Source organism: Crotalus tigris, unplaced genomic scaffold (assembly GCF_016545835.1).
Source record: "Crotalus tigris isolate CLP2741 ecotype Arizona unplaced genomic scaffold, ASM1654583v1 scf7180000017666.379230911805:20528666, whole genome shotgun sequence".
In the NCBI taxonomy this organism is placed as follows: Eukaryota; Metazoa; Chordata; class Lepidosauria; order Squamata; family Viperidae; genus Crotalus; species Crotalus tigris.
In genome coordinates, this window is record NW_024096552.1 from 4,736,561 (window position 1) to 4,764,030 (window position 27,470).

At 45.0% G+C, this 27,470-nt stretch overlaps 1 protein-coding gene across 1 annotated transcript; it reads left to right on the forward strand.

The window, feature by feature from the left end:
* The first annotated feature begins 6,005 nt into the window (after window positions 1-6,005).
* EGFL8 (EGF like domain multiple 8) lies at window positions 6,006-27,093 on the forward strand. The gene is made up of 9 exons (XM_039336574.1): window positions 6,006-6,071; window positions 6,218-6,354; window positions 9,793-9,912; window positions 10,497-10,609; window positions 11,937-12,032; window positions 14,324-14,488; window positions 18,648-18,724; window positions 22,931-23,072; window positions 25,953-27,093. Exons 2-9 carry the CDS (start codon window positions 6,254-6,256, stop codon window positions 26,000-26,002), a joined length of 864 nt encoding a protein of 287 aa, XP_039192508.1. The 5' UTR covers window positions 6,006-6,071; window positions 6,218-6,253; the 3' UTR covers window positions 26,003-27,093.
* Window positions 27,094-27,470: the final 377 nt, after the last annotated feature.

The window sequence follows — 27,470 nt, forward strand, 5'->3', positions numbered from 1 at the left end:
TTCTATTCTATTCTATTCTATTCTATTCTATTCTATTCTATTCCATTCCATTCCATTCCATTCCATTCTATTCTACTCTATTCTATTCTATTACTAGCTTGCCTTCAAACATTGTGTTTTAAGAAAAGACCGGGCAGTCATTTGTCTGAAATGATATAGAGCAGTGGTAGTGAACCTATGGCACTGGCGCCAGAGGCGGCACTCAGAGCCTTCTCTGTGGGCACATGTGCCGTTGCCCCAGCCTTGCTTCCCCCAGGACCCCCTCCTCACCAGCAGCCCCCCTGGAGAAGAGTCGCCCCCGAGCGTGGCCCACGCGGAGCAGGGCAGTCAAGGACATGGTAGACAGGCAACGTAGACAAGACTCTGCCCTCGCGCCCCATCGTGCACAGTTGATGCTGCAGGGTGCGGGCAGAGGGTGTGGCTGCCATGGCGCTGCTGGGGATCTGTGGCGGGCCGTGGAGACGATGAGTGGCCCTGCGGGTAGGTGGGGTGGGGGCGGGGCAGGGCAGGGGGTGGAGGGGGGGGACAGTTTTTGGGCACTCGGTCTCTAAAAGGTTCGCCATCAGTGGTATATAGTCTCCTGCTTGAGCAGGCGGCTGGACTAGAAGACCTCCAAGGTCCGTTCCAGCTCTATTCTGATTACATATGCAAAGGAAAACACACTGAATTTTCAAGTATAGCTCCCACTCAGAAAACAGTGCATCTGCTTCAATTAGGCAAGCCTGATTAATTATCTGGAGTAGAATTTCTCAATTTTGTCAACTTTAAGATGGGTGGACTTCAATTCCCAGAATTCCCCAGCCAACCATGCTCGCTGGGGAATTCTGGGAGTTGAAGTCCACCTATTCTAAAGTTGGCAAGGTTTTTACAGGGGTTCTCAACCTTGGCAACTTTAAGACTTGTGGACTTCTGGCTGGCTGAGGAATTCTGGGAGTTGAAGTCCACAAGTCTTAAAGTTGCCAAGGTTGAGAACCCCTGGTTTAGAAAGTCTGATCTGCGGGGGCGGCAGGGGGGGGGGACGGGAAACTTTTCAGCTAAAGATATAGTATCAAAAGAGAAAACAGCCAAGCAAAACACAGAAGTGTATCAGAAGAGAAAACACAGAAAAGCAAAGGTCAAAGAGGAAACTTTCTTAGTCACTTCTATTGCTAAGCAATTTCCATACAATTTCCATGCTCATGACATTTGCCCACAGGGTGATCTCTGCTATTTCTTGTTATTTCAGGAAGTAAGAAAAAAAAAATAGATGTTTACTCTGATTCTCTGCCATTGGTCTTCCAATACTAAGCTGCTTCATTAATATCAGTCATATAAATCAGTGCTGTGACTTGATTTATTTATTTATTTATGCATGCTGCCCAGCTCAAAGGCAACTCTGGGCAGTTTACAAACACTGATTAAAATGCACTACAGGTAGTCCTCAAGTTACAAGCATTCGTTTAGCAACTGTTCAAAATCACAATGGCACTGGAAAAAGGGACTTATGGCCATTTTTCACACTTACGACCGTTGTAACATCCCCATGATCGTCTGATCAAACTTCAGAGGCTTGGAATTGACTCATATTTATGTCCTGGGGTCATTCAGCCACCTGACAAGCCAAGTCAATGAATCCCCAGTTGTGCTGCCAAAGGAGCTGCAGCCTCATCTGAAGTTCATAAAAGCAGAAGGAGGGGCTCTTCATTAAATATCTGTATCATGGCTTTAAATCCATTGAGGTGGCGCAGCAGTTAGAGTGCAGTACTGCAGACCACTTTAGCTGACTGTGTTCAGCAGGTCAGCGGTTCAAATCTCACCGGCTCAAGGTTGACTCAGCCTTCCATCCTTCCGGGGTAGGTAAAATGAGGACCCAGATTGTTGGGGGCAATGTAAATATATATATACATTGCTTACTGGTGTACACCGCTTAGAGAGTGCTTGCACTTAAAGCGGTATATAAGTCTCATAAATAAATAAATAAATAAATAAATAAATGAACTCCAGCTGGTACATTTACTCCCAGTTATTCCCATTATCCCCCTCACACATTACTTGAGGTCTTTAAAATACTTCACGTGAAGTATTAATACCATTTTACAATGCCTCGGTAAGGTCACACCTGGGATACTGCATCCAGTTTTGGTCACCACGATGTAAAAAAGATGTTGAGACTCTAGGAAGAATACAGAGAAGAGCAGCAAAGATGATTAGGGGATTGGAGGCTAAAACATATAAGGAAAGGCTGCTGGAATTGGGTATGTCTAGTTTAATGAAGAGAAGGACGAGGGGGGACATGATAGCAATGCTCCAATATATCTCAGGGGCTGCCACAAAGAAGAGAGAGTCAAGCTATTTTCCAAGGCGCCTGAAGGCAGGACAAGAAGCAACGGATGGAAACTAATCAAGGAGAGAAGCAACTTAGAACTAAGGAGAAACTTCCTGACAGTTAGAACAATTAACCAGTGGAACAACCTGCCTCCAGAAGCGGTGAATGCTCCAACACTGGAAATTTTTAAGAAGAGACTGGACAGCCATTTGGGTTCCTGCCTGAGCAGGGGGTTGGACTAGATGACCTCCAAGGTCCCTTCCAACTTTATTATTATTATTATTATGGATCATCGCACAGTCAGCCAGATGTTCAGAGTGGATTTGGCATTTTGTCTACCTATCGAGTCCTTACCCAGGACCTGGGATAGGCAGATGTGGATGTTTGATGGTATTACAGGTATCGTTGCAGGATGGAAGCAGTTCCTAATAAGGCCGCCTTTTGCAATTGACTAATAGAGAATTTGTCAATGCCAATTGTGTTCAAGTGGTGCTCCAGTTGTTTTGGGATTGCACCCAAGGAGCCTATGACTATTGGTACTACCCTTGCTTGATTATTATTATTATTATTATTATTATTATTATTATTATTATTATTATTATTATATAGATGGGAGCAAAACAAACCCATCCACAGACACACATTCACACACTCTTATTTATTTTTGAGGTATACTTGAAGTGCAAAGTAGTGCAGAAAGAACCCTTCTTTCTCCTTCTGGTCTCAACCAAGATATTTAACTACCAAAGTAGTAACCTTTCCTCCTCCTCCTCCTCCTCCTCCTCCTCCTCCTCCTCCTCCTCCTCCTCCTCCTCCTCCTCCTCCTCCTCCTCCTCCTGTTTTTCTTGCAATGACATCCACAAATGAACTTAGGAACGGTGCGGGGACCCCAGCAAGCTCCTAGTCATCGTCACCCCACATTGGCTCTGGGGCTGAAGATAGCAACAGCAATAACACTTAGACTTCACAGCCCTCTCTAAGCAGTTTACAGAGTCACCACATCGCCCCCATCAACCTGGGCAGATAGACAGTATCAGCCAGAGACTGTCGCTTGTTAAGAAGATGGAAAAGAGGAAGAGGAAGAAGAGGGGGAAAGCAAACAATCAAGTTGATGAAGCCTCGGAGTTCTGATTTATTCAGCTCTATCTATCGGAACCATGACATTATGGCAATAAGAACGACAGCAGTGCTACACATCCTGACTGCAGCTAGGCCTGCTTTTGCGCAACAATGGAAGAGCAAGGAAATTCCCACAGAGGAAGAGTTAATACATAAAGTATTAGCATGTGCGGAAATGGACAGGCTCACAATGATATTAAAAGACAAATGTGGATCAGTTTATTATGAAACCCGGGATAAATTTTTACCGCTGGAGGAATTCGAAGAGGAGAGTTGGGATTAAAGATGAATATCAAGATAGAAATATATGTTATTTTAGAACAAGTATTGTATATACAACTTAGATGTATATGTAGAGATGAAGAATTGATTGTAAAAAGTGGAATAATCGGATAAGACTGTGTATACTGGAATGTCACGTTAAATCCAATGTTTGTTTGTTTTTAACTGTATTATAAATAAATAAATAAAAAGAACGACAGCAGTGCTACAGTCGATAAAGTTGCCCACCTGTCTATTGACTTAGGTGCCAACCACTGAAACTATCAAAAGGACTTTCTGCTTTCTGAGCAGCTGTTGGGCCGACGAAGCAAAACAACCCAGATCAACGGTCTCTGAAGATCCCTTTCTCTGCGTTCCCCAGAGAGTGACTCTCGTGCTGATTTTCCATCTCCTGATCTCTGAGAAAGGCAACAGGGTGTCAAGCAGATGAGGCTGGCCAGCCACCGCACACGTATGTGTCGTAGCACCCAAGCCGGCGGCTGTGTTGTTCTGCCTGCCATCTGTGCGCGGGGGTGTGGAAAACGACTGGAGAGAGGCTTCACATATGTGGCCCTCGAAACACACACCACAGGGTGTGAAAGAAACAATGCCCTGGGGCTGAGCCCAAAAGCTTGATGCTTGACCGGGGTGAGTGCGTGGGTTGCAAATATTCTGGCACATGGTGTGGGGGGGGGTAGAGGTCAAAAGCTGACCAGGTGCCCCCTTTTCTCTCTTGGTGGCCCTCTTGTCCTTTTCCCCTTAAGGAACAGATGCAAAATTCCTTCAGACCCACAACGAACCATGCAATCTCTTTTCTTTAGCCCCGTGCAAAATTTTCAAAACTCCCCGTAAAGTTGGCAGAACAGAGATGAAGCTGGAGGATGCCCAGGACTTGAGCCAGCCTCCTGGGGGGATCGAGGTCTCCAGACCCTCCTCGTGGTTCATAATCGGTACGGTCCCTGTTGCAGCTCCAATCTAGCCAAGGCTTCATGGTCCAGTTTTGGGGTGCTGCCAGATCTGGGGTTGACGAGAGGGCAATTCCAGGCAATCGTTGAGGAAGCCTGCAGCCATGCCGAGGCTTAGCAGCTTGGCCCACCCAGACACCCCCCAGTTTCTTGCGTTGGGAGGGCTTGTGGGAGGCAAAGCGTCTGGCCTGAGATCTGCTGGTTCCTTTTTTTTTGAAAAGCCGACATCTGTGGGTGATATTTTCCGTCAGGGCCTGAAACCGGTTCCTGCCTTTGTCCTATTGTGAAAAGCCACCACAGTTTGCAAGGCTCTCTCTCTTACTGGTGACGCCCTGCCATGCCGTTTCGCACCTCCCTCTCCTTCACACCCAAATATCTCGGTCTGGGGGGGGCTCTCTCCCCCCCCAGAACGCCCTGCCACCCCCTCCCTGAGCCCCAAAGTGTGACAATGGGCCCATGTGTTCCGTGGGGGGGGTGAGGAATTCAAAGGGGGCGGAGGGGACAATGGGGCCCTGTCTGGGCCACTCGTCTCCTCGGCGGGACCAGGGTCGGAGGGCCGTGACTCATGCCAGGGGATGAAATGCCAGGGGGCACGGGGGCTTTGCCATGCTGCAGGGGTGTGTGGAAGCCATCCAAGAGAGGTGGGGACTTGGCAGCTCCAGATCTCCCCCCCCCCACCAACCCCAGCCACCATCCAAGCCAGCCCAAGTCGACAACTTCACTGCGATCAGCAGCTTCTGGTCTGGAGTCTCCAGGCTGGCTGAGGATACAGAGAGCCACGGAAACAGGTAGCTGGTGCAAGAGGTCTGTGAGCATGTGTGAGCTGCTGGATAGGCTTTTAGGGCACGGATCCTGATCACGCATGTATACTGCACTGTGAAGAGGGCAGAAAAAATGTAATCTGTAGGAGCTGCTCCTGTTTTAGGGATCTGAGTTGCAAATCTCTGGATCGCCAGCGGGGGCAGCAACTTTTGAGTGCTCTCCCTGGCTGTGGCGCCCTCTAGGGGCCATCCAGAGCCTTGCAGCTCAGCCCTAACTGTTTTCCTGCCCTCTCAGCTCTTCTGCCTTTAATTGGGTCTCAAGAGCTTGAAGTGGGAGCTTCTTCTCGGCTGCAGAAGGAAGACCCTTTGCTCTTTGTGTGTGTGTGTGTGTGTGGTCTGTGTGCCTGTGTGTGCGTGCGCATACATGTTGTCAGCATTTAGGTCATAGATGGCAAAACCTTTGTCTATGCCGTAGCATGGGGAAAATCTGTGAATTTTGAGTAAGATCCTGCAGAGGATGCTCTGTGTTGTCATCGAATTTCCTGGGTGTGTTTTGCAAATTGTGACACACACACACACACACACACCCCTCCCCCCACTGCAGAGCTGTGGTTTCTGGAGAAGCCAAGGGATGACTGGGAGGCCCTTCTGAATGGAGGGGTGAGGATTCCAGGGGAACCCCTTTCGGCTGGCCAAGCATTAGGAGGGGTCCAAAGAGACAGGAAGAGACAGATTTCCTACCCCCTCCGTTGGCTTTATTGTATTTTATTGTTGCCTTGCTTAACATTTCTTCTTCGCTCCCACAGGTCCTGGTGTCTGGAGGCTTTCCGGTGCGCTGGGAAATGGGGAAGCTAGCCACCGTGCCCATTGTCCTGCTTTGTGGGAAATTCCTTGTAATTTTCCTTCTCAAAGAAACGCTCAGCCAGAGCAAGCAACGAGAGGGGTAAGGCGATTTAGAAAGAAGGGAACAAAATGGTGAACAATATAGAGCTCCTACCGCAGTCAGAAGGTTCAAGCACTGAGCAGTTCCTCTTTATTGTTCTTGGGAAGCATCTGAAAAATTGAGTTAGGCCTTGAAAACAATCTACAGACCTGTTTGCGTAAAAACACAAGACTGGATTGAATTAACCACTGTGGTTGGCTGCTGTTGAACTGGGTGTGCTGTGCTAGTTAACTCAGCGAATGAGAGTGAAGATGCAAAAAAAAAAAAAAAAAGGGAAGTCCCGTTCTTTTGACAGGAAATAGTACGGTATCTGTGGAACTCATTGTCACAAGAATATCCTGAGGATTGCGGCCGTTTATTTATTTTTTTTAAAAGAAAGATTCATCAACTAGGAGAACTACTGATAATTCCTAGTTGTTCTTTTTTCTTCTCGTGGCACAGCTCTTGCTAAATTCTGCAGCTTTTTGAATACAGGTAGTCCTCAAATTATGCGAATATTTGAAGTTCTGATGGACCTAGCTGGAAGTTACTTAAAACCCAGATTTGAAGTTCTTATGACTAACCCCGCCTGCAATCATGTGCTCACGCTTCGGGTGCACAGCAACCAGCCTCTATTTACGGCCGTTTGCAGTGTCCGACAGTGACGTAATCACGTTTTAAGACAGTTTTGTCAAAAATTGGCTTTTACTTCTGATTTTGGCAAATTCACACCCAGAGCAAACCATTAGTCCGCTTAAGAACTGCGTTGTTTGCTTAACGACCAGGCTGATTTGCATTGTGACCATCGCAAAAAAGGTCATAAAATCAGGTCAGTTATTTGCTTTACAATTGTCATGAGTTACGACCTTGATGGGTAGAGTCCATTACGGTCATAACTTGAGGACTATCTGTAGTAGTGATCATTGTTAATATTACAATCCATTGATTGTGTTCTTGGAAAGTTTTTTGAAAGTGGTTTGCCCTTGCCTTCTTCCTCCAGCTGAAAGAGTGACTGGCCCTAAGTCAGTCAGGTGACTTTGTACCTAAGGCAGGACTTGAACTCACAATCCCCCACTGTTCAATCTAGCAACTTGGACTAACACCGTATATCCTTACGGCTCTCATAATAGTGGTAATTTTTTAAATTAATGATTTGATTCTGTGCCATCAAATTGGTGTCAGCTCTTGGTGGCCTCCCTAGATAGATCTTTTCTCGGAAACCCGGGTAATCCTCGACTTATGACCACGATTGAGCCCAAAATTATTTGTTAAGTAAACTTTGCCCCATTTTACGACCTTTTTTGCAACAGTTGTTAAGTGAATCACTGCAGTTGTTAAATTAGTAACATGATTGTTAATCTGGCTTCCCCCACTGACTTTGCTTGTCAGAAGGGACACGGTAACCGTCATAAATATGAGTTGGTTGCCAAGCGTCTGAATTTTGATCACGGGACCATGGGGATGTTGCAAAGGTCGTAAGTGTGAAAAATGATCATAAGTCACTTTTTTCAGTGCTGTTGTAACATTGAACAGTCACTAAATGAATTGTTATAAGTCGAGGACTACCTGGGGTAATGATACCCATGGAAACTGGGAGTCAAGCTATTTTCCAAAGCGCCTGAGGGCAGGACAAGAAGCAACAGATGGAAACTAATCAAGGAGAGAAGCAACTTAGAACTAAGGAGAAACTTCCTGACAATTAGAACAATTAGCCAGTGGAACAACCTGCCTCTAGAAGCGGTGAATGCTCCAACACTGGAAGTTTTTAAGAACAGACTGGACAGTCATTTGTCTGAAATAGTATAGGGTTTCCTGCCTGAGCAGAGGGTTGGACTTGATGACCTCCAAGGTCCCTTCCAACTTTATTATTACTATCAATCATTGCACAGTCAGCCAGATGTTCAGACTGGATTTGGCATTTTGTCTACCTATTGAGTCCTTACCCAGGACCTGGGATAGGCAGATGTGGATGTTTGATGGTATTACAGATATCGTCGCAGGATGGAAGCAGTTCCTAATAAGGCCGCCTTTTGCAATTGACTAATAGCGAATTTGTCAATGCCAATTGTGTTCAAATGGTGCTCCAGTTGTTTTTGGATTGCACCCAAGGCGCCTATGACTATTGGTACTACCCTTGCTTGCTTTTGCCACAGTCTTTCTATTTCTATTTGTAGGTCTTTGTATTTTGTTATCTTCTCCAGTTCTTTCTCTTCTATTCTGCTATCTCCAGGCACTGCCACGTCCACTATCCAGACTTTTTGTCTTTCTTATCGACAATTGTTAAGTCTGGGGTGTTATGTTGCAGGTGCTTGTCTGTTTGAATTCTGAAGTATTATTATTATTATTATTATTATTATTATTATTATTATTATTATTATTATTTACTTTGCTCTCCAGCAGGCAACTATTTAAAAGTAGAAAAAAAATTATGCTTGAAAAAAATGTTAATTCTCTATTGACTATTGCCCACAACTACTAATTTGTCTTCATATGAGCACATCTGACACTCATAGAGTAAAAGTAATATTTATTTCTCTGTTATGGATTTATCAGAACAGAAGTAGTTGGAAGTACATAAATTGCAAATTGCTATGAAAAAGTTGAATCAAAGCAACTGGATATTAAAAAAAGAACACCTCAGATAGAGACAGCTGGTTTGCCTACAATTTAAAACAGATTTTTTTTTTTCCTCTTCGAGAGACTTTGATAAACATTATGTGTGGTAAATAATCATTTCTATTCAGCTTTATTTCAAATGCGGCAAATCAAAGTACTGTCCCAAAGGTGCTTTTTTTCAGGAGGCAACTGGATTTCTTGTTTTTCTTTGAAGACGTTTCGCTTCCCATCCAAGAAGTTTCTTCAGCTGGTTGGTGGGAAATGGAAGGATCCAGTCAGGGCTGAAGAAGCTTCTTGGGTGAGAAGCGAAAAGTCTTCAAAGAAAAACAAGAAAGTCCAGTTACCTCGTGAAAAAAGCACCTTTGGGACAACTATCACCTGGATGACTGACTAGGGCAGGGGTAGGCCACCTTGGCTCCTTTATGACTCGTGGACTTCAACTCCCAGAATTCCTGAGCCAGCATGGTTCAGCTTGGAAACCTCTCCCTTTCCCCTCAGCATGGCTGGCTCAGGAATACTGGGAGTTGAAATCCACGAGTCATAAAAACAGCCAAGGTTGCCTACCCCTGTCCTAGGGCTAAGAAGGACTGACGGGCCCAAGGTCACCCAGCTGGCATTGTGCCCAAGGCAGGACTAGAACTCACAGTCTCCTTCCAGGACTAGAACTCAAGAGTTTCCTGGTTTCTAGGCTGGTGCTTTCACCGCTATATCAGACTGGTTGCGTAACAGAAATTAGCTAAGGATAAAACCAACTCCTGCTACTCTAGGTTTTTTCTGATCAATTCTGTATGGATTAGAAGAGACAATTTTGCTTTTTCAATGTCCTTCCATTTCTACACGCAGCCGTGTGTGTGCCCGAAATACGTTGAGGATCCCCCTAGCCTACAATGAGACGTATGCCAAGCCCCAACACCATCCATATTTGACGCTGTGCCCAGGACCTCGAGTGTGCAGTACTTACAGGTATGAACGATCAAAGTTTTGGTCCTAAATCTGTGGCCAAGGAGAGGGAGAATTACAACGCAGCATTCCTATTTAATGCAATTTTTTTTTTAAGATCAGCTCCCCCAATGCTTGTCAAGTCTAGGTATTTGTCGTCCACTGTTCCCAAGTAATATTTCCAATTATAAATGGATTTCAGGTGTTTCAAGAGGGATCAGTCTAAAGCAACATCCAATGGCATGCAAGGATTGTGCAACATTTCCAACAAGCAAAGTCAATGGGGGAAGATGGATTTGCCTAACAACTGTGGCTAAAAAAAAGTCATAAAAATGACCTTAGGAGCCGTAGTGGCACAGTGGTTAGAATGCAGCATTGCAGGCAAACTCTGCCGACTGCCAGGAATTCGATCCTGACCGAACTCCATCTTTCCATCTTTCCAAAGTCGATAAAATGAGGACCCAGATTATTGGGGGAGCAATATGCCAACTCTGTAAACCGCTTAGAGAGGGCTGTAAAGCACTGTGAAGCGGTATATAAGTCTAAGTGCTACTTCTATTGCTCTGTCTACTCTGCTCAGGAGAATGAACATGGCTTCTCTTTTGTAGGACGACCTACCGGGTAGCCACGCGACAGGTGCGGAAAGAGATCCTACAGGCCAACATCATTTGCTGCCCAGGATGGAAGAAACGTCACCTGGGGGACACGAAGTGCGAGGAAGGTGAGTGATCAAATCCCAGAGAACAATTTCCAGTGGACTTTCTAGGTGCTAAATACAAGAGATGGTTAACAGAGGGATTTCAAGATTAGTGGAATGTTTAGCTTAACGCCAGGGGTAGGCAACCTTGGCTCTTTTATGACTCGTGGACTTCAACTCCCAGAATTCCTGAGCCAGCCAGAAGTCCACGAGTCATAAAAGAGCCAAGGTTGCCTACCCCTGGCTTAACCTGTTGGCTGTTCTTTCTTCTTTTATATATATATTAGCAGCTGCGTTGCTGTGGCTCAGTCTGGTTAAATGGAAAAGAAAGAAAAGAGAAAGCACACGTTTGTAATATGTTTAATTTCACAATGCATGTGGGTATACAATATTTTTTGTTGTTCCATTGTCTGTGCAGATATTGAGATTGTCTGGTTTGCCGGCACTGTTTTTCAAAAAAAAGCATGTTTTTACCTGTCACAGGTGTGACATCTATATAATAGTAGGCATATAAAAACACGCACGTATTCAAATGCAACGTTGTGTCAAAATTTCAAAGCAATCGTTGAACAACTTTCGGAGATTTAAGATTTTGAACAAACGAACATTTACATTTTTATTTATATATAGGTGTAGGTATGTATGTATGTAAAAGGGGAGGATTTATAGTTTTTTCTTTTTTTCAGCATCTAGCCAGGGTGGATTCTATATGTTAAATTTTAATATTTTTTTTTGGTATTTGGATCACCGTTTTTCTCTTTTTTTGTACACCGATTTTGTTGTTATCGTTGACACAGGACATATCTTTTTGTTTTGTTTTGTTTGCTTGCTTTTCTGATTTGCATTTTATGATAAAACGAAGTAAATATACTTAAAAACACAAAAGAACAATTTCCAATGTACCATTAGGGAGGAAGAAAGACGCCCCTTCTGTGCTGGCTGATTGGAGTTATCCAAGCTTTCAACAGTGGATATTCCCAGCTAAATAAAAAGAGAATATTTGTAGCTCCTGGTTGAAATCGGGGGTCCTTGGTGCTCTCTGAGCTTGGTTGTTTTCTTGCAGACATTTCGTTACCCAAACTAGATAAACGTCATCCGTGCTAGAAGAGAGCGGCTGAAGGTTTTCTTGTTAGTTCCTTGATTAAGCTTAGTAAACAAATGTTGGGCTTCATTGTGGTCATAAATCGGGAACTCTCTGTACCGCAGCTTAGCCAACTAATTTTTCAAAACAAAAAAGGTATCTCTCCACATAGGCAAACAAAGCAACATCTCTTGAGGCTAATGAATATGCTTGGTGCACTAAAAGTATGGATACACGCGGTGAGCCTTCCCTTCTCCTTTCTCCCACCAGCCACTTGTCACAAGTCATGTCAGAATGGAGGTAGCTGCATCCAACCAAATAAGTGCCAGTGTCCGCCTGGCTGGGGTGGACGGTATTGCCAGATTGGTGAGTGGAAGGCAGGAGTCGTGTGTGTGTGTGTGTGTGTGTGTGTGTGTGTGTGTGTGTGTGTGTGTTTGGTTTCTGGTCCTGCTTCTTCTCTCTTTGCTCAGATTTTTCTGGGTCTCCTTCTTCTCATACCAGGCTGATAGGCGGGGTTTCTAGTTTCACGTGGGCAAAAATCTGACAAGTGAGCCGTGGATTAAAAAATAAAAAAGGTTGCTAGTCCTTAGGATGGCTGAGGCTTTATGATTGGAAAATACAACCAGCGTGCATAGAAGGGATCAAGTGGCTCTTGCACGACTACAGTCCTTCACACAGTGCTTCCCCAACCAGGGTAAATTACCCCAAATTGAATAAAAGTGTGTTGAAGGAAAAAACTTCATCAGGGTCCAGTCCAAGCCGGGAATAGACAATGTGGAGACTGCTTTAGAAAGAAGGTTGTAGCTTATTGAAGAGGAGAGCCAGGCAGAAAGATGGCTCTAGAACAGTGGTTCTCAACCTTTTTAATGCCACAACCCCCAACCGGTTGTAAGTCGAGGACTACTCAACCGGTCGTAAGTCGAGGACTACTCAACTGGTGCAGCACCATTTGCAGAATGGGACTTTTGGCGGGCTCAGCAGGACAGAGACAGCCTGGACAATTCCTATTGGCTTTTGAAAGCCAATAGAATTAGACTCTATTCAAGAGAGTCTATTCTATTGGCTTTGAAAAGCCAATAGAATAAAAGGGAGTAGCACAGCTAAGGAAAAGGGGGAAAAAATGGCGGGCTGTGTTGTTTGGCGACCCCCGTGAAATGGTCGTTCGACCCCAAATGGGGTCCCGACCCACAGGTTGAGAACCACTGCTCTAGAAAAAGAGATCACATGGGCTTTTATACCTTCTGGGGCTCTTGAGGTTGTTTCCTGTTCCTGTTTGAGGCTTTGTATTTCCTGTGTCATGTACTTTGACCTAAGTCTGAGTGTGCCCTTCTGATATTCTGATGGTGGTGGGCTAATCCTATTACGACCCAAAGGTCATATCCTGCTTCCCTGGGGCTGTGGCTCATGACTGTTGGATTTTTGGTGTGAGGGATTCTTGATTCTAGGGATCTTTCTTTCTAATCCCAGCTTCCTGACTCCAATCTTTCTGACAAGATTATCACATCTGCATTTCTGCAGACCTGGTTTCTGTCTTGGGCAGAGAGACTTGGTGGGTGGGTGGGGGTTGGTTTTTGACTTTAAAATCCTTTGGGGAAATATATTCTGTCTTTTTAATATTTCCCAAAATATTTCTTTCTCTGGATTCTTCCTACAAGTGGTTTTTGTTTGAGTAATGGCATACAAACCTTTTACCCATCACAACATGTTTTTTTTTCCCCTGCAGTTAAAACAGATATTATGAAGTGTTTTCTTTTCAATCAGTTAAATTTTTCAAGCCACTGCTTGTCTATGTTTCTGGATAACTACAAGTAGTCCTCGACTTACGTCTAGAATTGAGCCCAACGTTTCTGTTGCTAAACAAGACAGTTAAGGCTTTTGCCCTCTTTTACGATCTTTCTTGCCACAGTTATTAAGTTAGTCACATGGCTGTGAAGTGAATGCGGCTTCCCCATTCACTTTGCTTGTCAGAAAGTCGCAAGAGAGGGGATCACAGGACCCCCAGGACACTGCGACCGTCATAAATGTGAGTCAGTTGCCAAGGTTCTGAATTTTGATCACGTGACCCCGGAGAGGCCGCAATGGTGGTAAGTGTGAAAAATAGTTGTAAGTCACTTTTTTCGACGTCACTTCGAACAGTCGCTAAACGAACGGTTGTTAAGTCGAGGACTGCCTGTAACAAGGGTTAAAAACAGTACAATTGTTAAAACAAGGGCATTCTAGGGATGGGGGGGTATCTGGTGAAGGTCCCTTAATGCCCTAGCCAGGGGTAGGCAACCTTGGCTCCTTTATGACTTATGGACAGCCAGCCATGCTGACTCAGGAATTCTGGGAGTTGAAATCCACAAGTTATAAAAGGGCCAAGGTTGTCTACCCCTGCAGGGCCTAGCCCAGGGGTAGGCAGCCTTGGCTCTTTTATGACTCGTGGACTTCAACTCCCAGAATTCCTGAGCCAGTCCACGAGTCATAAAAGAGCCAAGGTTGCCTACCCCTAGCCTAGCCAAATACAATGGTTACCATTCTTGATCAGAATGGTGCACGTATCAGGAAGAATATCGTTCCAGAGGCCAAGATTTAGCCAAGATTTGACCAGATATAGATATCCCAATCAAAACTCATTATTCTGATCACTCTTTAATTTGTGGCTTCGGTTTGTTTAGATGTGGACGAGTGTGTCATGCCGCTTGCTCGCTGCGCACAAGACTGTCTTAACACTGCTGGCAGCTACAAGTGCCAGTGTCGGGCTGGGTACGCCCTGGAGCCAGATGGCAAGGGCTGTCGTCTGCTTCCCACCGGCCAGGCGGTCCCTCTGCTCGGCACCAAAGGTGGGTATTACGATGACTGAGAGCTTGCAGTGTGAAAAGGCAAAGGATGGAAATGAACCAAGGAGAGAACCAACCTAGAACAAAGGAGAAATTTCCTCACAGTGAGAACCAACCAGTAGAACAGTTTTGCCTTCAGAAGTTGTGGCTGCTCCAACACTGGAGGTTTTTATTATAATTTAGAGCTGGAAGGGACCTTGGAGGTGTTCTAGTCCAGCCTCAAGCAGGAGACTCGTCTATACCATTTTAGACAGTTGGCTTTCCAGTCTCTTCTTTAAAATCTCCTGTGATGAAACTCCCACAGCATCTGAGGGCAAAGTTGTTCCACTGATTAATAGATCTCCCTGTTAGGAAGTTTCTCCTTAATTCCAGAGAGTTGCTTCTCTCCTTGATTAGTTTCCATCATTTCTTGTCTTGCCTTTTGGTGTTTTGGAAAAAATAAGTTGACCTCCTCTTCTTTGTGGTAGCCCCTCAAATACTGGAATACTGCTATCATGTCACCCCTAATCCTTCTTTTCTCTAGACTGGCCAAACCCAATTCCTGCAACCGTTCTTCATATGTTTTTGTCTCTTAATCATCTTAGTTGTTCTTCTTTGCCTTTCTTCTAAAATCTCAACAACTCTTTTGTAGTGTGTGACCAAAACTGGATGCAGTATTCCAGTGTATAATAATAATAATAATAACAACAACAACAACAAGAGGAAGAAGAGCAAGAAGAAGAAGAAGAAGAAGAAGAAGAAGAAGAAGAAGAAGAAGAAGAAGAAGAAGAAGAAGAAGAAGAAGAAGAAGAAGAAGAAGAAAAGAAGAAGAAGAAGAAGAAGAAGAAGAAGAAGAAGAAGAAGAAGAAGAAGAAGAAGAAAAGAAGAAGAAGAAGAAGAAGAAGAAGAAGAAGAAGAAGAAGAAGAAGAAGAAGAAGAAGAAGAAGAAGAAGGAGGAAGGGACCTTGGAAGTCATCCAGTTCAACCCCCTGCTCAGGCAGGAAACCCTATACCAGTGATGGTGAACCTTTTAGAGACCGAGTGCCCTAAAACCACCCCCCACCCCTGTCCATGCTCCACTGCGCCCACTGGGCCACCCACCATCTTCACAGCCCACCACAGATCACCTGTGCCTGACGTGGCGCAAGGGCGGAATCTTCTCCCTGCTGCCCAGCTACCATGTCCTTGGCTGCGCTGCTTTGCGTGGGCCATGCCCAGGGGCAACCTCCTCCGGGGGGCTGCTGGTGAGGAGGGGGCCGTGGGAGGAGGCAAAGCTAGGGTGACAGTGCGTGTGCCCACAGAGAGGGCTCCGAGTGCCACCTCTGGCACGAGTGCCATAGATTCGCCACCACTGCTTTAGGAGAACCGTTTCGTGTGGGCCATCAAGAGCCAGCTGATGACCTTGGGAATGTATTTTGAATTCCTTTTCTGCATGGCTGAAGTGTTAGTGAAACTCCGAAGCGGCTGACAGTTGTTTAGCAGTGCCTGTTTCATATTTCTACCAACTTTCACATCCTCATCTCACAGCAGAGCAGAACCTTGCCCAACAGCTGAGACTTTCCTTTGGACTCAGCAAACAGCTGGTTGATGTATGACACAGGAGGAAGTGGCAGAAACCCCCAGAGCTATCATGGAGCTGCACAAGAGAGAATCTCAAAGGACACTGAATGTCATGCTTTAGCAGCAAACAGTCTCAGGAATAGAACAGAGCTGGAAGGGACCTTGGAGATCTTCTAGTCCAACCCCCTGCTCAGGCAAGAGAACCTGTCCTATACCATCTCAGACAAGTGACTGTCTGACCTCTTCTTAAAAATCTCCAGTGATGGAGCACCCACAGTTTCTGGAGGCAAGCTGTCCCACTGGTTAATTGTCCTCACTGTCAGGAAGTTTCTCCTTAATTCTGGTGTGTTGGTGAATAACGTGACCCCCTCTTCTTTGTGGCAGCCTCTCAAATACTGGAATACTGCTATCATGTCACCCCTGTTTCTTCTTTAGACTAGCCAAACCCAAGTCCTGCAGCCATTGGATCATCTTAGTTGCTCTTCTCTGAACTTTTTCCAAGGTCTCAACATCTTTTTGTAGTATGGTGACCAAAACTGCTTGCAGTATTCCAGGTGTGGTCTCACGAGGGTTTATAAAGCGGTACTAATACTTTGCATGATCTTGATTCTATGCCTCTGTTTATACAACCCAGGATTGTATTAGCTTTTTTGGCTGCTGCTGCACATTGCTGGCTCATAGCCAAGTGATCGTCCACTAGGACTCCACGGTCCCTCTCACAGTTACTGTTTTTGAGCCAGGTCTCGCCTAATCTGTACTTATACCTTTGATTTTTCTGCCTAAATGTAAAACTTTGCTTTTCTCTACATTAAAACTCATTTTGTTGGATGGGGCCCTTTGTTCCACTTTGTCAAGATCTTTTTGAATCCTGAGCTTGTCTTCTGGGGTGTTGGCTATTCCTGCTAGTTTAGTGTCGTCTGCAAATTTGATAAGTTCCCCTTCAATTCCCTCATCTAAGTCATTGATGAAGATCTTGAAGAGTACTGGGCCTAAGACGGAGCCTTGTGGTACCCCACTGCTTACTTCTCTCCATGTGGATGTAGTACCATTGAGGACTACTCACTGAGTACGGTTTGTCAGCCAGCTACAAAGCCCTCTGGTGGTGATGTTGTCTATTATTCCACCTTTTTCTAGCTTACCAAGCAGTAGATCGTGGTCTACTTTGTTGAATGCCTTTCTGAAATCTAAGCATACTATGTCCACAGCGTTTCGCTAGTCTACTAATTTGATCACTTTATCAAAGAATGAAATAAGATTAGTTTGGCATGATCCAGTTCAATGGCTTGCTGGGTTGGGGTTCCCCCCCCCCGACTCGTTTTTGAAAGCTCCAGGATCGGCAAGGCGATTTTTGCGAAGGACGGGATAAACTGGCGGTAGAAATTTGCGAACCCTAGAAAGCTTTGCAACTGTGCTTTCAGTAGTGCTGAAGTGATGTACTCAATAAAATTTTACATTAAGAGATCGGAATGTCTCAAAGGTATTGGCTTGGTTGGGTTTGTCAGTCGGAACCTCGACACTGCAGGCATCACCTTGTTCTTGTTTTAAACAGTCCGGTCTGTGTCATTTAGCTGCACAACAAGAGTTATGACAGCCCAGGCTGCATCTGTTGCTTAATAGTAGTAGTAGTATTAGTAGTAGTAGTAATAATAATAATAATAATTGGAAGGGATCTTGGAGGTCATCTAGTCCAATCCCCTGCTCAGGCAGGAAACCCTATACCATTTCAGACAAATGGCTGTCCAGTTTCTTCTTAAAAACTTCCAGTGTTGGAGCATTCACCGCTTCTGGAGGCAAGTTGTTCCACTGGTTAATTGTTCTAACTGTCAGGAAGTTTCTCCTTAGTTCTAGGTTGCTTCTCTCCTTGATTAGTTTCCATCCATTGCTTCTTGTCCTGCCTTCAGGCGCTTTGGAGAATAGCTTGACTCCCCCTTCTTTGTGGCAGCCCCCAAGATATATTGGAGCACTGCTATCATGTCCCCTCTCGTCCTTCTCTTCATTAACCTAGATATACCCAATTCTTCTTTGGTTGCACTGAGGTGCAGATCATGAGGGCTAAAATGCGGTGAGAAGGTGATGCGTTCAGTTTCACAACTTTTCTCCATACAAAAAGGAAATGCTCTTCGCCAGCAACAGAGTTGAGAGTTTCACATTATAGTTGGATATTGTTAGACTTGTGTAATTTGCAACTGCTCCATAAATAAGGCTGACTGGGTGTTGAGCGTAGTAGTTGAAGAACCTGTTTTCTTTTGCGGAAACAAGTTTCTAGCCCCTAAGATTTCACAAAGCTTGTGCATACATTATTGTTTTTTTAAGTTTCTAGTCTGCTTTTCCTCTGGAGGCTTTTGATTCTGAGAAGGAAGTGAAGACGCTGCTTGGGCATAAAAATGAGAGAGAAATCAAATTGCTTTGTTAAAAAAAATATATCAAAGCAATTCTAGATATATTTGTAAGAAAATGGAGCACTCCTAGATCAGCGAGTCTGAGGTTTGATAAAACTCACATGGGATTACACCTGCGGGGTCCTGAAACCAGGTTAACATCTGTCAACTCTCCGTAGATAAAACAATCCATGTGCCTGTTTTGATACAGCTCAACTCACATTTTCTTCATGTTTCTCTTGCAGTGCAAACTTTAGGGATTCAGGAGACAATTCCCAATGAGATCCAGGAACTCCAAGCAAAAGTAGAACAGCTGGAAGAGGTGAGTCCTATTCTGTAAAATCTTTGTATTCCTGTCTGGACCAGCATTTGTCAGCTTTGAGAAGTTTAAGAAGTGCTGACTTCTCCTGTAAAGATGCTAAGAAAAAGACTCAGGCATGCCTTGAGCAGAGATTTGAAGCTGCTGCAGAGCTGCTTGTCACAGCCTGAGACAGCTTGAGAGTCTCTGTGTTTATTGGTTTTTATATACTTTTTACATACATAGGCTTTACCATTAAATGCTGACATTTTACATTCATAAGTTTAACCATTAGATGCTGACATAAAGTTTCTTCATTGGAAAATTCCTTCATATAAGCAACTATTTTCTAGTAACACATTACATGATCAAAGACCAGGTAAAGAACAAATACAGGTAGATCAAAAGGAGAGAGAACTGACAAAGACAGGAAGAGATAGGAAGGAACTTCAACTCCATGCTGGCTGGGGAATAAGCATATTATCTATTTAAGTAGGTAAGGTATTAAGTCAAAAGGGGATGACCTTTTGGCTGCTTCATTGGGACAAAGGGTATCAAGAGGTTATGAGGTTTGTGAGGGGGAAAGCATGGCAGTTTGCTGCACGTGCAATTTCCCCCACATTCTCCTCCCAGAATTCCCCAGCCAGCATGGAGTTGAAGTCCACACAATCTTAAAGACACCAAGATGGAACAACAGTGCTCTAAACTAGGGATGTCCAATCTTGGCGACTTTAAGACCTGTGGACTTCAATTCCCAGAATTCCCCAGCCAGCCATGCTGGCTGGGGAATTCTGGGAGTTGAAGTCCACAGGAATGAAAGTTGCCAAGCTTGGCACCCTTGCTCTAAAACTCTCAGACTTTATTTCTTTTCCAGATAAATAGAGGCAGTCCTTGACCTATGACCAACATTGGAATCAGAATGTCCATTTCTAAGCATGGCAGTTGTCACATGAGTTGAATCCGATTTTACAACTTTTTGGTCATGGTTGCTAAGCGAATCACCGCAGTTGTTAAGTAAATTATGTGGTGCTGAAGCGAATCCAGCTTCCCCCATTGACTTCGCTTGTCGACAGCCAACTGGGAAGGTTGTAAATGGCGATCACATGACCACTGGATGCTGTAACTGTTACAATGTATGTGCCGGTTGCCGAGGGACCAAATTTCGGGGGGATGCCGTGACGGTGATAAGTGCAAGGACCGATGGAAGGCAGTTTTTTCAGGGCCCTGGTAACTGTACAGTGGCTAAATGAACGGTTGCAAGTCAAGGACTTGGGATTGGACAGCTTTACGGAATTTAGTATAAATCAGAATTTATCCTCGGGAAGATTTTGGTTCAGGATCCTTAGAATTTCTATGGAGATTCTCATTCATAGGTCATAGCTGGAACTGCTGAACTCCTCCCTCAAAATTGAACAGCCCTCTCTCAACAGAGGGGGAGGGATACGACATCATCTACCGTGTTTCCCCAAAAGTAAGGCCTACACCAAAAATAAGCCCTACCTTGATTTTGTGGGATGGGCTTAATATAAGCCCTACCCCTAAAATAAACCCTAGTTCTGGGTCAAGGCACACCTAAAAATCAAGCTAGGGCGGGGATGGGGATGCAAAGCTGTCCCACCCACCCTGCAGCCAGGTCTCTCCTTGCCGGCCCACTTCTTCTTCTGAGGCCTCTTCTGCAGCCAGGCCTGCATTTCACAGTCACAGGGCTTTCTGGAAGGCCTGTGCAGCCAAGAATCGAGCTATGGATTCAATCTGTAGCTCAGTTCTACAAGACCTCAGCAGCCGAGCACCAAGCTATGGATTGAATCCATAGCTTGGTACTCAACTGTTTAGGCCTTCTGGAAAGGCCAGACTGCAAAATGCAGGCCCGAATGCAGCTGCAAAACTTTGGCCCCAGAAGAAGTGGACCGACTGGGTGGGGATGTCAGTGCTGGAGGTGAGGTAAGGCCTACCCTGATAATAAGATCTGGTGCCTCTTTTGGAGGCAAAAAAAAAAAAAAAAAGGACTTGGTCTTATTTTCTGGGAAACACGGTATCTCCAGTCTACAACATAGTCCTTTCAGTAGTTCCAAGAAGGCTCCACACCCATTTGCAGTACTCAGGCGACCCTGAGGATGCAGATGAATCTTCAACTGGCCTCCATGACTCTCTAAAAGAATGCAAATGACCAGCTCTCTGCAAGGGATATAAATCCTTCCATTCCCCGCCATCCAGCCAGAGCTGAAGAAGCTTCTTGGATGAGAAGTGAAACGTCTTCAAAGGAAGAACCAGTTGCCTCGTGAAAAAAGCATTTATGGGATCCTTAGAATTCTTTTACTGCTCTGAAAACATGCATCCTGTCTTGATCCAGGCTGGGTAAACTTTGAGTTAGGGAGAGTTAAAATTGTAGCCATCTTGCTTTACAAAGCTACCTTCAGTGAGTTTTGCCACAGGCTAGTCTTGAAAAGTGTCTGGAATTTGCAATTGGCCCAAAAGGAAGCAGCCCAAACTGCTAACCACTGCAAATTACAGAAAGGCATGGACTTTATTGGCTATATCACTTACCTCCCCAGCCTAATCTGATACACTGATAAAAACTCCTACACAGGTATTTTTCAACTTATGACCATAACGGAGCCCTGCCCATCATGCTTAGTAACTGGTGATGGTTGCAAAATTTTATGTCCTTTTTTGGGGTGGTTAAACGAATGCGGCAGTTCCTGTTTTGCTACGGGCTTGGTTTGGCTGAAAACTGGAAGTAAACTGGAAGTAAATGCTGGTTTTTGGGGAAAAAATCATCATAAAATATGGTCGGGGAGGGCAACCATTGGAAATTTGAATCTGGGTTGTAAGTAGTCCCAAGGTAAATTCTGTTGTAACTTTGGTCGCTAAGCAACTGGTCATAAGCCAAGGTCTACTGCAGGGGTCTTCAAACATGCTGGCTGAGGAATTCTGGGAGTTGAAGTCCACAAGTCATAAAAAGGCCAAATTTGAAGACCCTGGTCTACTGTATGGCAGAACTGCCTTTGCTGCTAAGAACCAGCCTATTTTAATTGGTAGGAGAGGTCCCTATAAGCATTAATGATATGGGGGAAAGGATCTTCAGTGGGTCTCAGGTGTGGCACAGGCTCCTACAGGTATTGTCCTTTCTTGGTATTTAGAAAGAGAGTAACAACACATCTTTCCCTTAGAACAGTGGTTCTCAACCTTTTTATACCGGCGACCCCGGTCATAAGGACATGTCGCGCATGTGCGCCGCGCCGCGCATGGGGGCTGCCACCATGCACGGCGCACATGCACAGCAGCGCCCCCATGTGCGCGCACATGCACGGTGCTGCCCCATGCGCGACGCGGCGCACATGCGCGGTGCCGCCAGCTGAGGAACAAAAATGGCGGATCGCGTTGTTTGGCGACCCCCGTGAAATGGTCGTTCGACCCCAAATGGGATCGCGACCCACAGGTTGATAACCGCTGCCTTAGAACCTAATCATCGTTGGTGAACATTCATGTCCATTTTTCATCCCCCCCCCCCCCGTTTGCCTGGAGGAATATATAGCCCACTATTAGTTTGTTTGATCCTTAGTACTTTTCATTGTCGGAGGCTGTTTTAAGTGTTGAAAAAGACGAAAGGGTAGGTATAAATGCATTTTTTTAAAAAAAGTGGCAGAACTTTAGGGTGAGAATTATGCATTTCCAAGGTGGACAGTGTGGTATAGTGGCTAAGGTGCCCCTGTAGAAGCAAGGATCTACTCTCTATTTATTATTTTATTTACGTATTAAATTTATATGCTGTCATCTCCCTATCCAAAGGAACTCTGAGGGACTTTGAAGCAGTCCCCCCATTTCTCTTTCACCCCAGAACCAGTATGGTGAAATAGTGAAGGGGTTGAGCTAGAAGTAAGAAGATGCAGGTTGTAGACCGGGGTAGGGAATTATGGCCCCTTTATGACTTGTGGACTTCAACTCCCAGAATTCTTGAGTCAGCCAAGCTGGCTCAAGAATTCTGGGAGTTGAAGTCCACAAACTATAAAGGAGGCCACAGTGGCCCAGCTCTGTTCTAGACCAATCCTATGCCATGGTAACTCTCTAAATCCGGCACCATATTCTCAACTCAACCTATCTACTCCATAGGTGGAGTTGCAGGTGGAAAAAAAAAATCAGAGGAACAGTTCCGAAAGTTACCTGGAGCTTCTCAAGCCAAGGTAGTACCTGATTCTTAATTAAGTGACTTGGGTCTTTCCCCTTTCTCAGCGCCTGGAGCTTGCCATCTCTATCTTGCCAACCTCTGTGGAGCCCACCCAGATCAAGGAGATGTGGAATCGCCTTCGTTATTTAGACCACGTGGAATCCCTCAGCGAGCAGCTCCTTTTTCTGGAGGAGAAACTGGGAGACTGTGAGTATCGAAAAACCCTTGTTGTTGTTGTTATTGTTAATTGCGAAGTCGTGTCCGACCCATCGCAACCCCATAGACAATGTTCCTCCAGGCCTTCCTGTCCTCTACCATCTTCTGGAGTCCATTTAAGCTCACGCCTACTACTTCAGTGACTCCATTCAGCCACCTCATTCTCTGTCGTCCCCTTCTTCTATTGCCCTCAATCTTTCCCAGCATTAATAATAATAATAATAGTAAAGTTGGAAGGGACCTTGGAGGTCATCTAGTCGAACCCCCTGCTCAGGCAGGAAACCCTATACCATTTCGGACAAATGGCTGTCCAGTCTCTTCTTAAAAACCTCCAGTGTTGGAACATTCACCGCTTCTGGAGGCAGGTTGTTCCACTGGTTAATTGTTCTAACTGTCAGGAAGTTTCTCCTTAGTTCTAGGTTGCTTCTCTCCTTGCTTAGTTTCCACCCATTGCTTCTTGTCCTGCCTTCAGGCACCTTGGAAAATAGCTTGACTCCCTCTTCTTTGTGGCAGCCCCTGAGATATTGGAACACTGCTATCATGTCCCCTCTCGTCCTTCTCTTCATTAAACTAGACATACCCAATTCCAGCAACCGTCCCTTATATGCTTTAGCCTCCAGTCCCCTGATCATCTTTGTTGCTCTTCTCTGTACTCTTTCTAGAGTCTCAACATCTTTTTTACATCGCAGTGACCAAAAATGGATGCAGTATTCCAAGTGTGGCCTTACCAAGGCATTGAAAAGTGGTATTAATACTTCACGTGATCTTGATTCTATCCCTCTGTTAAAGCAGCCTAGCACTGCGTTGGCCTTTTTGGCAGCTGCAGCACACTGCTGGCTCATATTTAGATGATTGTCTACTAGGACTCCAAGAGGTCCCTCTCACAGTTACTATTATTGAGCATGGTGCCACCTATGCTGTACGTGTGCATTTGGTTTTTCTTGCCTAAATGTAGAACCTTGCTTTTTTCACCAGTGAATTTCATTTTGTTAGTTAGTGCCCAGTGTTCAAGTCTGTCCAGATCCTTCTGTATCTTAAGCCTGTCTTCTGGAGTGTTGGCTATTCCTGCCAGCTTGGTGTCGTCTGCAAATTTGATGATTTCCCCATCTATCCCCTCGTCCAAATCATTGATATAGATATTGAAGAGCACTGGGCCCAGAACAGAGCCCTGGGGCACCCCACAGGCCCTTCTCCAGTGAGTCCTTCCTTCTCATTAGGTGGCCAAAGTACTTGAGTTTCAACTTCAGGATCTGGCCTTCTAAAGAGCAGTCAGGGTTGATCTCCTCTAGGACTGACCGGTTTGAATGCCTTGCAGTCCAAGGGACTCACAGGAGTCTTCTCCAGCACCATAGTTCAAAGGCCTCAATTCTTTGTCGCTCAACCTTTCTTATGTTCCAACTTTCACATCCATACATTGCAACGGGAAAAACCCTACCCACAAATAATTACAGTCCTCGACTTAACAATCACTCGTTTAGTGACCATTCAAAGTTACAATGGCGCTGAAAAAAAAGAAAGAGAAGTCTTCAGATTTATCACCATTTGCAGTGTCCCCGTGACTCCCTGAGCAAAATTAGGGCACTCGGTAACCGTCATGTATTGAGGATGGCTGCAGCATATCGGGGGCACCTGACCGTCATTTCTGACTCTCCGGCTGGTTTCTGACAAAGTGAACGGGGGAAGCTGGATTCGTTTAATAGTGCAGTGACTTACTTAACGAGCAAAATAGGTCATAAAATTGAGCACGACTCGCTTAATGACTACCTTGCTTAGTGATGGTAGAACCAGTCCCGATTGTAGTTGTTAAGTCGAGGACCACCTACGTTAGCTGCCTTGTGGGTTGGCAATTTTGTGAGAGAATCCAAGCCTTAAACACACACAGTCCCTGGTTCAAGCCTTCCTACTTCCTGGTTTGGCTTCAGAAGGAAACTTACAATAATTCAGCTGATGTTAGACTCCCGACTCTCATTGCCTTGACCGTTGGTCCCAGGGCTAGCAATCCTAGGAGAGATAGACTGTTGTAAGTCGAGGACTACGTATACCAGACATGTCAAACACACGGCCCAGGGGCCGGATGTGGCCCGCAAAGTGTTTTCATGTGGCCCGCGAAGCCATCCTGGAAACAGTACGGGAACGGCCCCCCGCTGCCTTGGCCCTGGCTGGCCAGGAGCCAATGTACAATTTTGTGGTGGCCCTCTATGCTGAATCGCATTCAGTCTTAGCTCCATAAGCCCCCACCCCGCATGGCCTGAGAGGAACAGTGAGGCTGCTGCAGTGGACCATGCCTTGGTATTTGCCCCGTTCCTACCCCCTTCTGCCAGAGACCCTCAGATCTATCCCACTCCTGCCCAGGCCCCCATAGGCACCCTTGATGCAAACGATGTAGAGCTGGCCACACCCATCCAGTAGGCCACACCCACCCAGTAGGCTGCACCCACCCTGGCCACACCACCCAGCCCCCTGAGGGCAACCGCAATGCTGATGCGGCCCTCAATGAAATTGAGTTTGACACCCTGACGTATACTGCTATTACTAGCGGAAGACTCACCTGAGATTGTGTGGGTCAACCTGTCCTATCCAATTGCTCGCTTCACCTTAGATTGGCTGATGAAGGCAAGCATTTCATCTGCCTGGTGAAGTCCATTCTGGTTCATCAAAAGATTACTTACCTTTCAGAAACCACAGCTTTGAGTGGCTTTATTAAACAATTGGAGTCGTTTCACCACAGTACTGCGTTGATAGTAGCTCTGGTGTAGGCACAGCCCAGGAACAGATCAAATCCATCTCCAAAATGAAGCTAGGTTTGGTTTCATTAAGCTAGTATTTTCAGTTCCTAGGCCTCATTGTTTCCTTTTCTGTCCTTACACGTAGGTGCCTGTCAAAATGATAAAAATGGCTTTGGCTACGATCTCACCCGGTGATGCCCGAATCTTGGACTCAAAACTGGATCGGCAGAAAACCAGCCGTTATCTTTTTCCTCCTAACTCCACGCTGGTGCTCCTTGTCGTTCGAAGCTCAAATTAATTTCCTTTATTTATGCTAGTGGGCATGGCTTATTAATTGAAAACCAAGCACAGTGAACTGCAATTCTGCTGGATTAATTACAGAACAAAGGCTGCCTTCAAATCCTATCGAAACATCCAGATGGTCCCCCCCACCCCCCGTGACAGCCCGTGGTGTCCATCCAGAGTTAAGCCTTTTTGGCTGCTTTAGTGGGAGAAAGAAACATTGTTTTTAAAGACTTTGGCAAGTTTAAGCTCAGGATGGGATGGGAAATTTGGCGATTTGGTATATTCTACAAGCCCGGCTCCTTGGGTTCTGATGGAGCTCCAAAATGGATTCAAGAAACCAGGTTAAGCCAACAGAGTTTTGATACCTCTTTAATTTTTTTCTCCCCATTACATTTCCTTACTGAAAGGTACATGCCATTCACGTGAGGGATCCGTGCCTCTTTGTCATGTTTTTCAACTTCCTTTCTGGTGAGTTGTGTAAACAGACCACTTTGTGCTAACAGACCTCTGCCATCTTCAATCCTTTCCAGAAAGTAGGATTACAGTTCCCAAAAATCCCCAGCCAGCCTGCAGAAAGTTACTCCAAAGGAATTGCTTGTGTGCCTAAACTTCTTCTTTCGGTTTGAAAGGACTCAATTCTCGCGAAGATCTATCTTTTTTGCGTATTTTTATTTGGTTACTGAACACTGAATTTTAATCAGGAAGTTTCCCTGCTGTTCCTGTTCTTCCCAGTTACACTAGCATTCATCGATAGTAGTTTTTTAGACTTACTAAATCAAATTAAAAAAAAAAAAAGACCCAACAAGTCAATTGAATTATGATGGCAAACAACTTTTGAGTTGTGATGGGCTTGTTACCTTGGTGGGCTGTTTTTGTTCTACTTTAACTTGTTGTTTTTAACTCTTTTAAACTGCCTAAAGCCAAGTGTGGGTGAGCAGCCATAAAAAATGGAAATTAGAAATGCAAGTAAATAAATAAAATTGCTGGATTTAACAACGTAAGATTGCATGATAATTCATGTTATTATTAACCATAGAACTGTTATGGCTGGGTTTGTTGAGAATTCTTGAAGTTGTAGTCCTAATATTTAAACCACCAGATTAAAGCCTTTTTTAGAGAGTGACTTGCAACTGTTCTCTTCAGCTGCAGGCAATTGTCTTCTACATTATTGATTATCCTCAAGATGTACCTTTTTTAGAATAGAATAGAGCTGGAAAGGAACTTGGGAGGTCTTTTATTCCAGCCCGCTGTTCAAGCAGAAGAACCTATACCATCTCAGACAGGGAAGTGTCTAGTCTCTTCTTAAAAATCTCCAGTTATGGAGCGCCCACGATTTCTGGAGGCAAGCTGTTCCATTGGTTAATTGTCCTGTCAGGAA

Bases quoted from the DNA above. Each gene is read 5' to 3' on its own strand.
- EGFL8 (XM_039336574.1), top strand. From the start codon at position 6,254: ATGGGGAAGCTAGCCACCGTGCCCATTGTCCTGCTTTGTGGGAAATTC. The intron at 6,355-9,792 runs GTAAGGCGATTT...TTCTACACGCAG, and splicing joins CAGAGCAAGCAACGAGAGGG to CCGTGTGTGTGCCCGAAATA. The intron at 12,033-14,323 runs GTGAGTGGAAGG...CGGTTTGTTTAG, and splicing joins TGGACGGTATTGCCAGATTG to ATGTGGACGAGTGTGTCATG.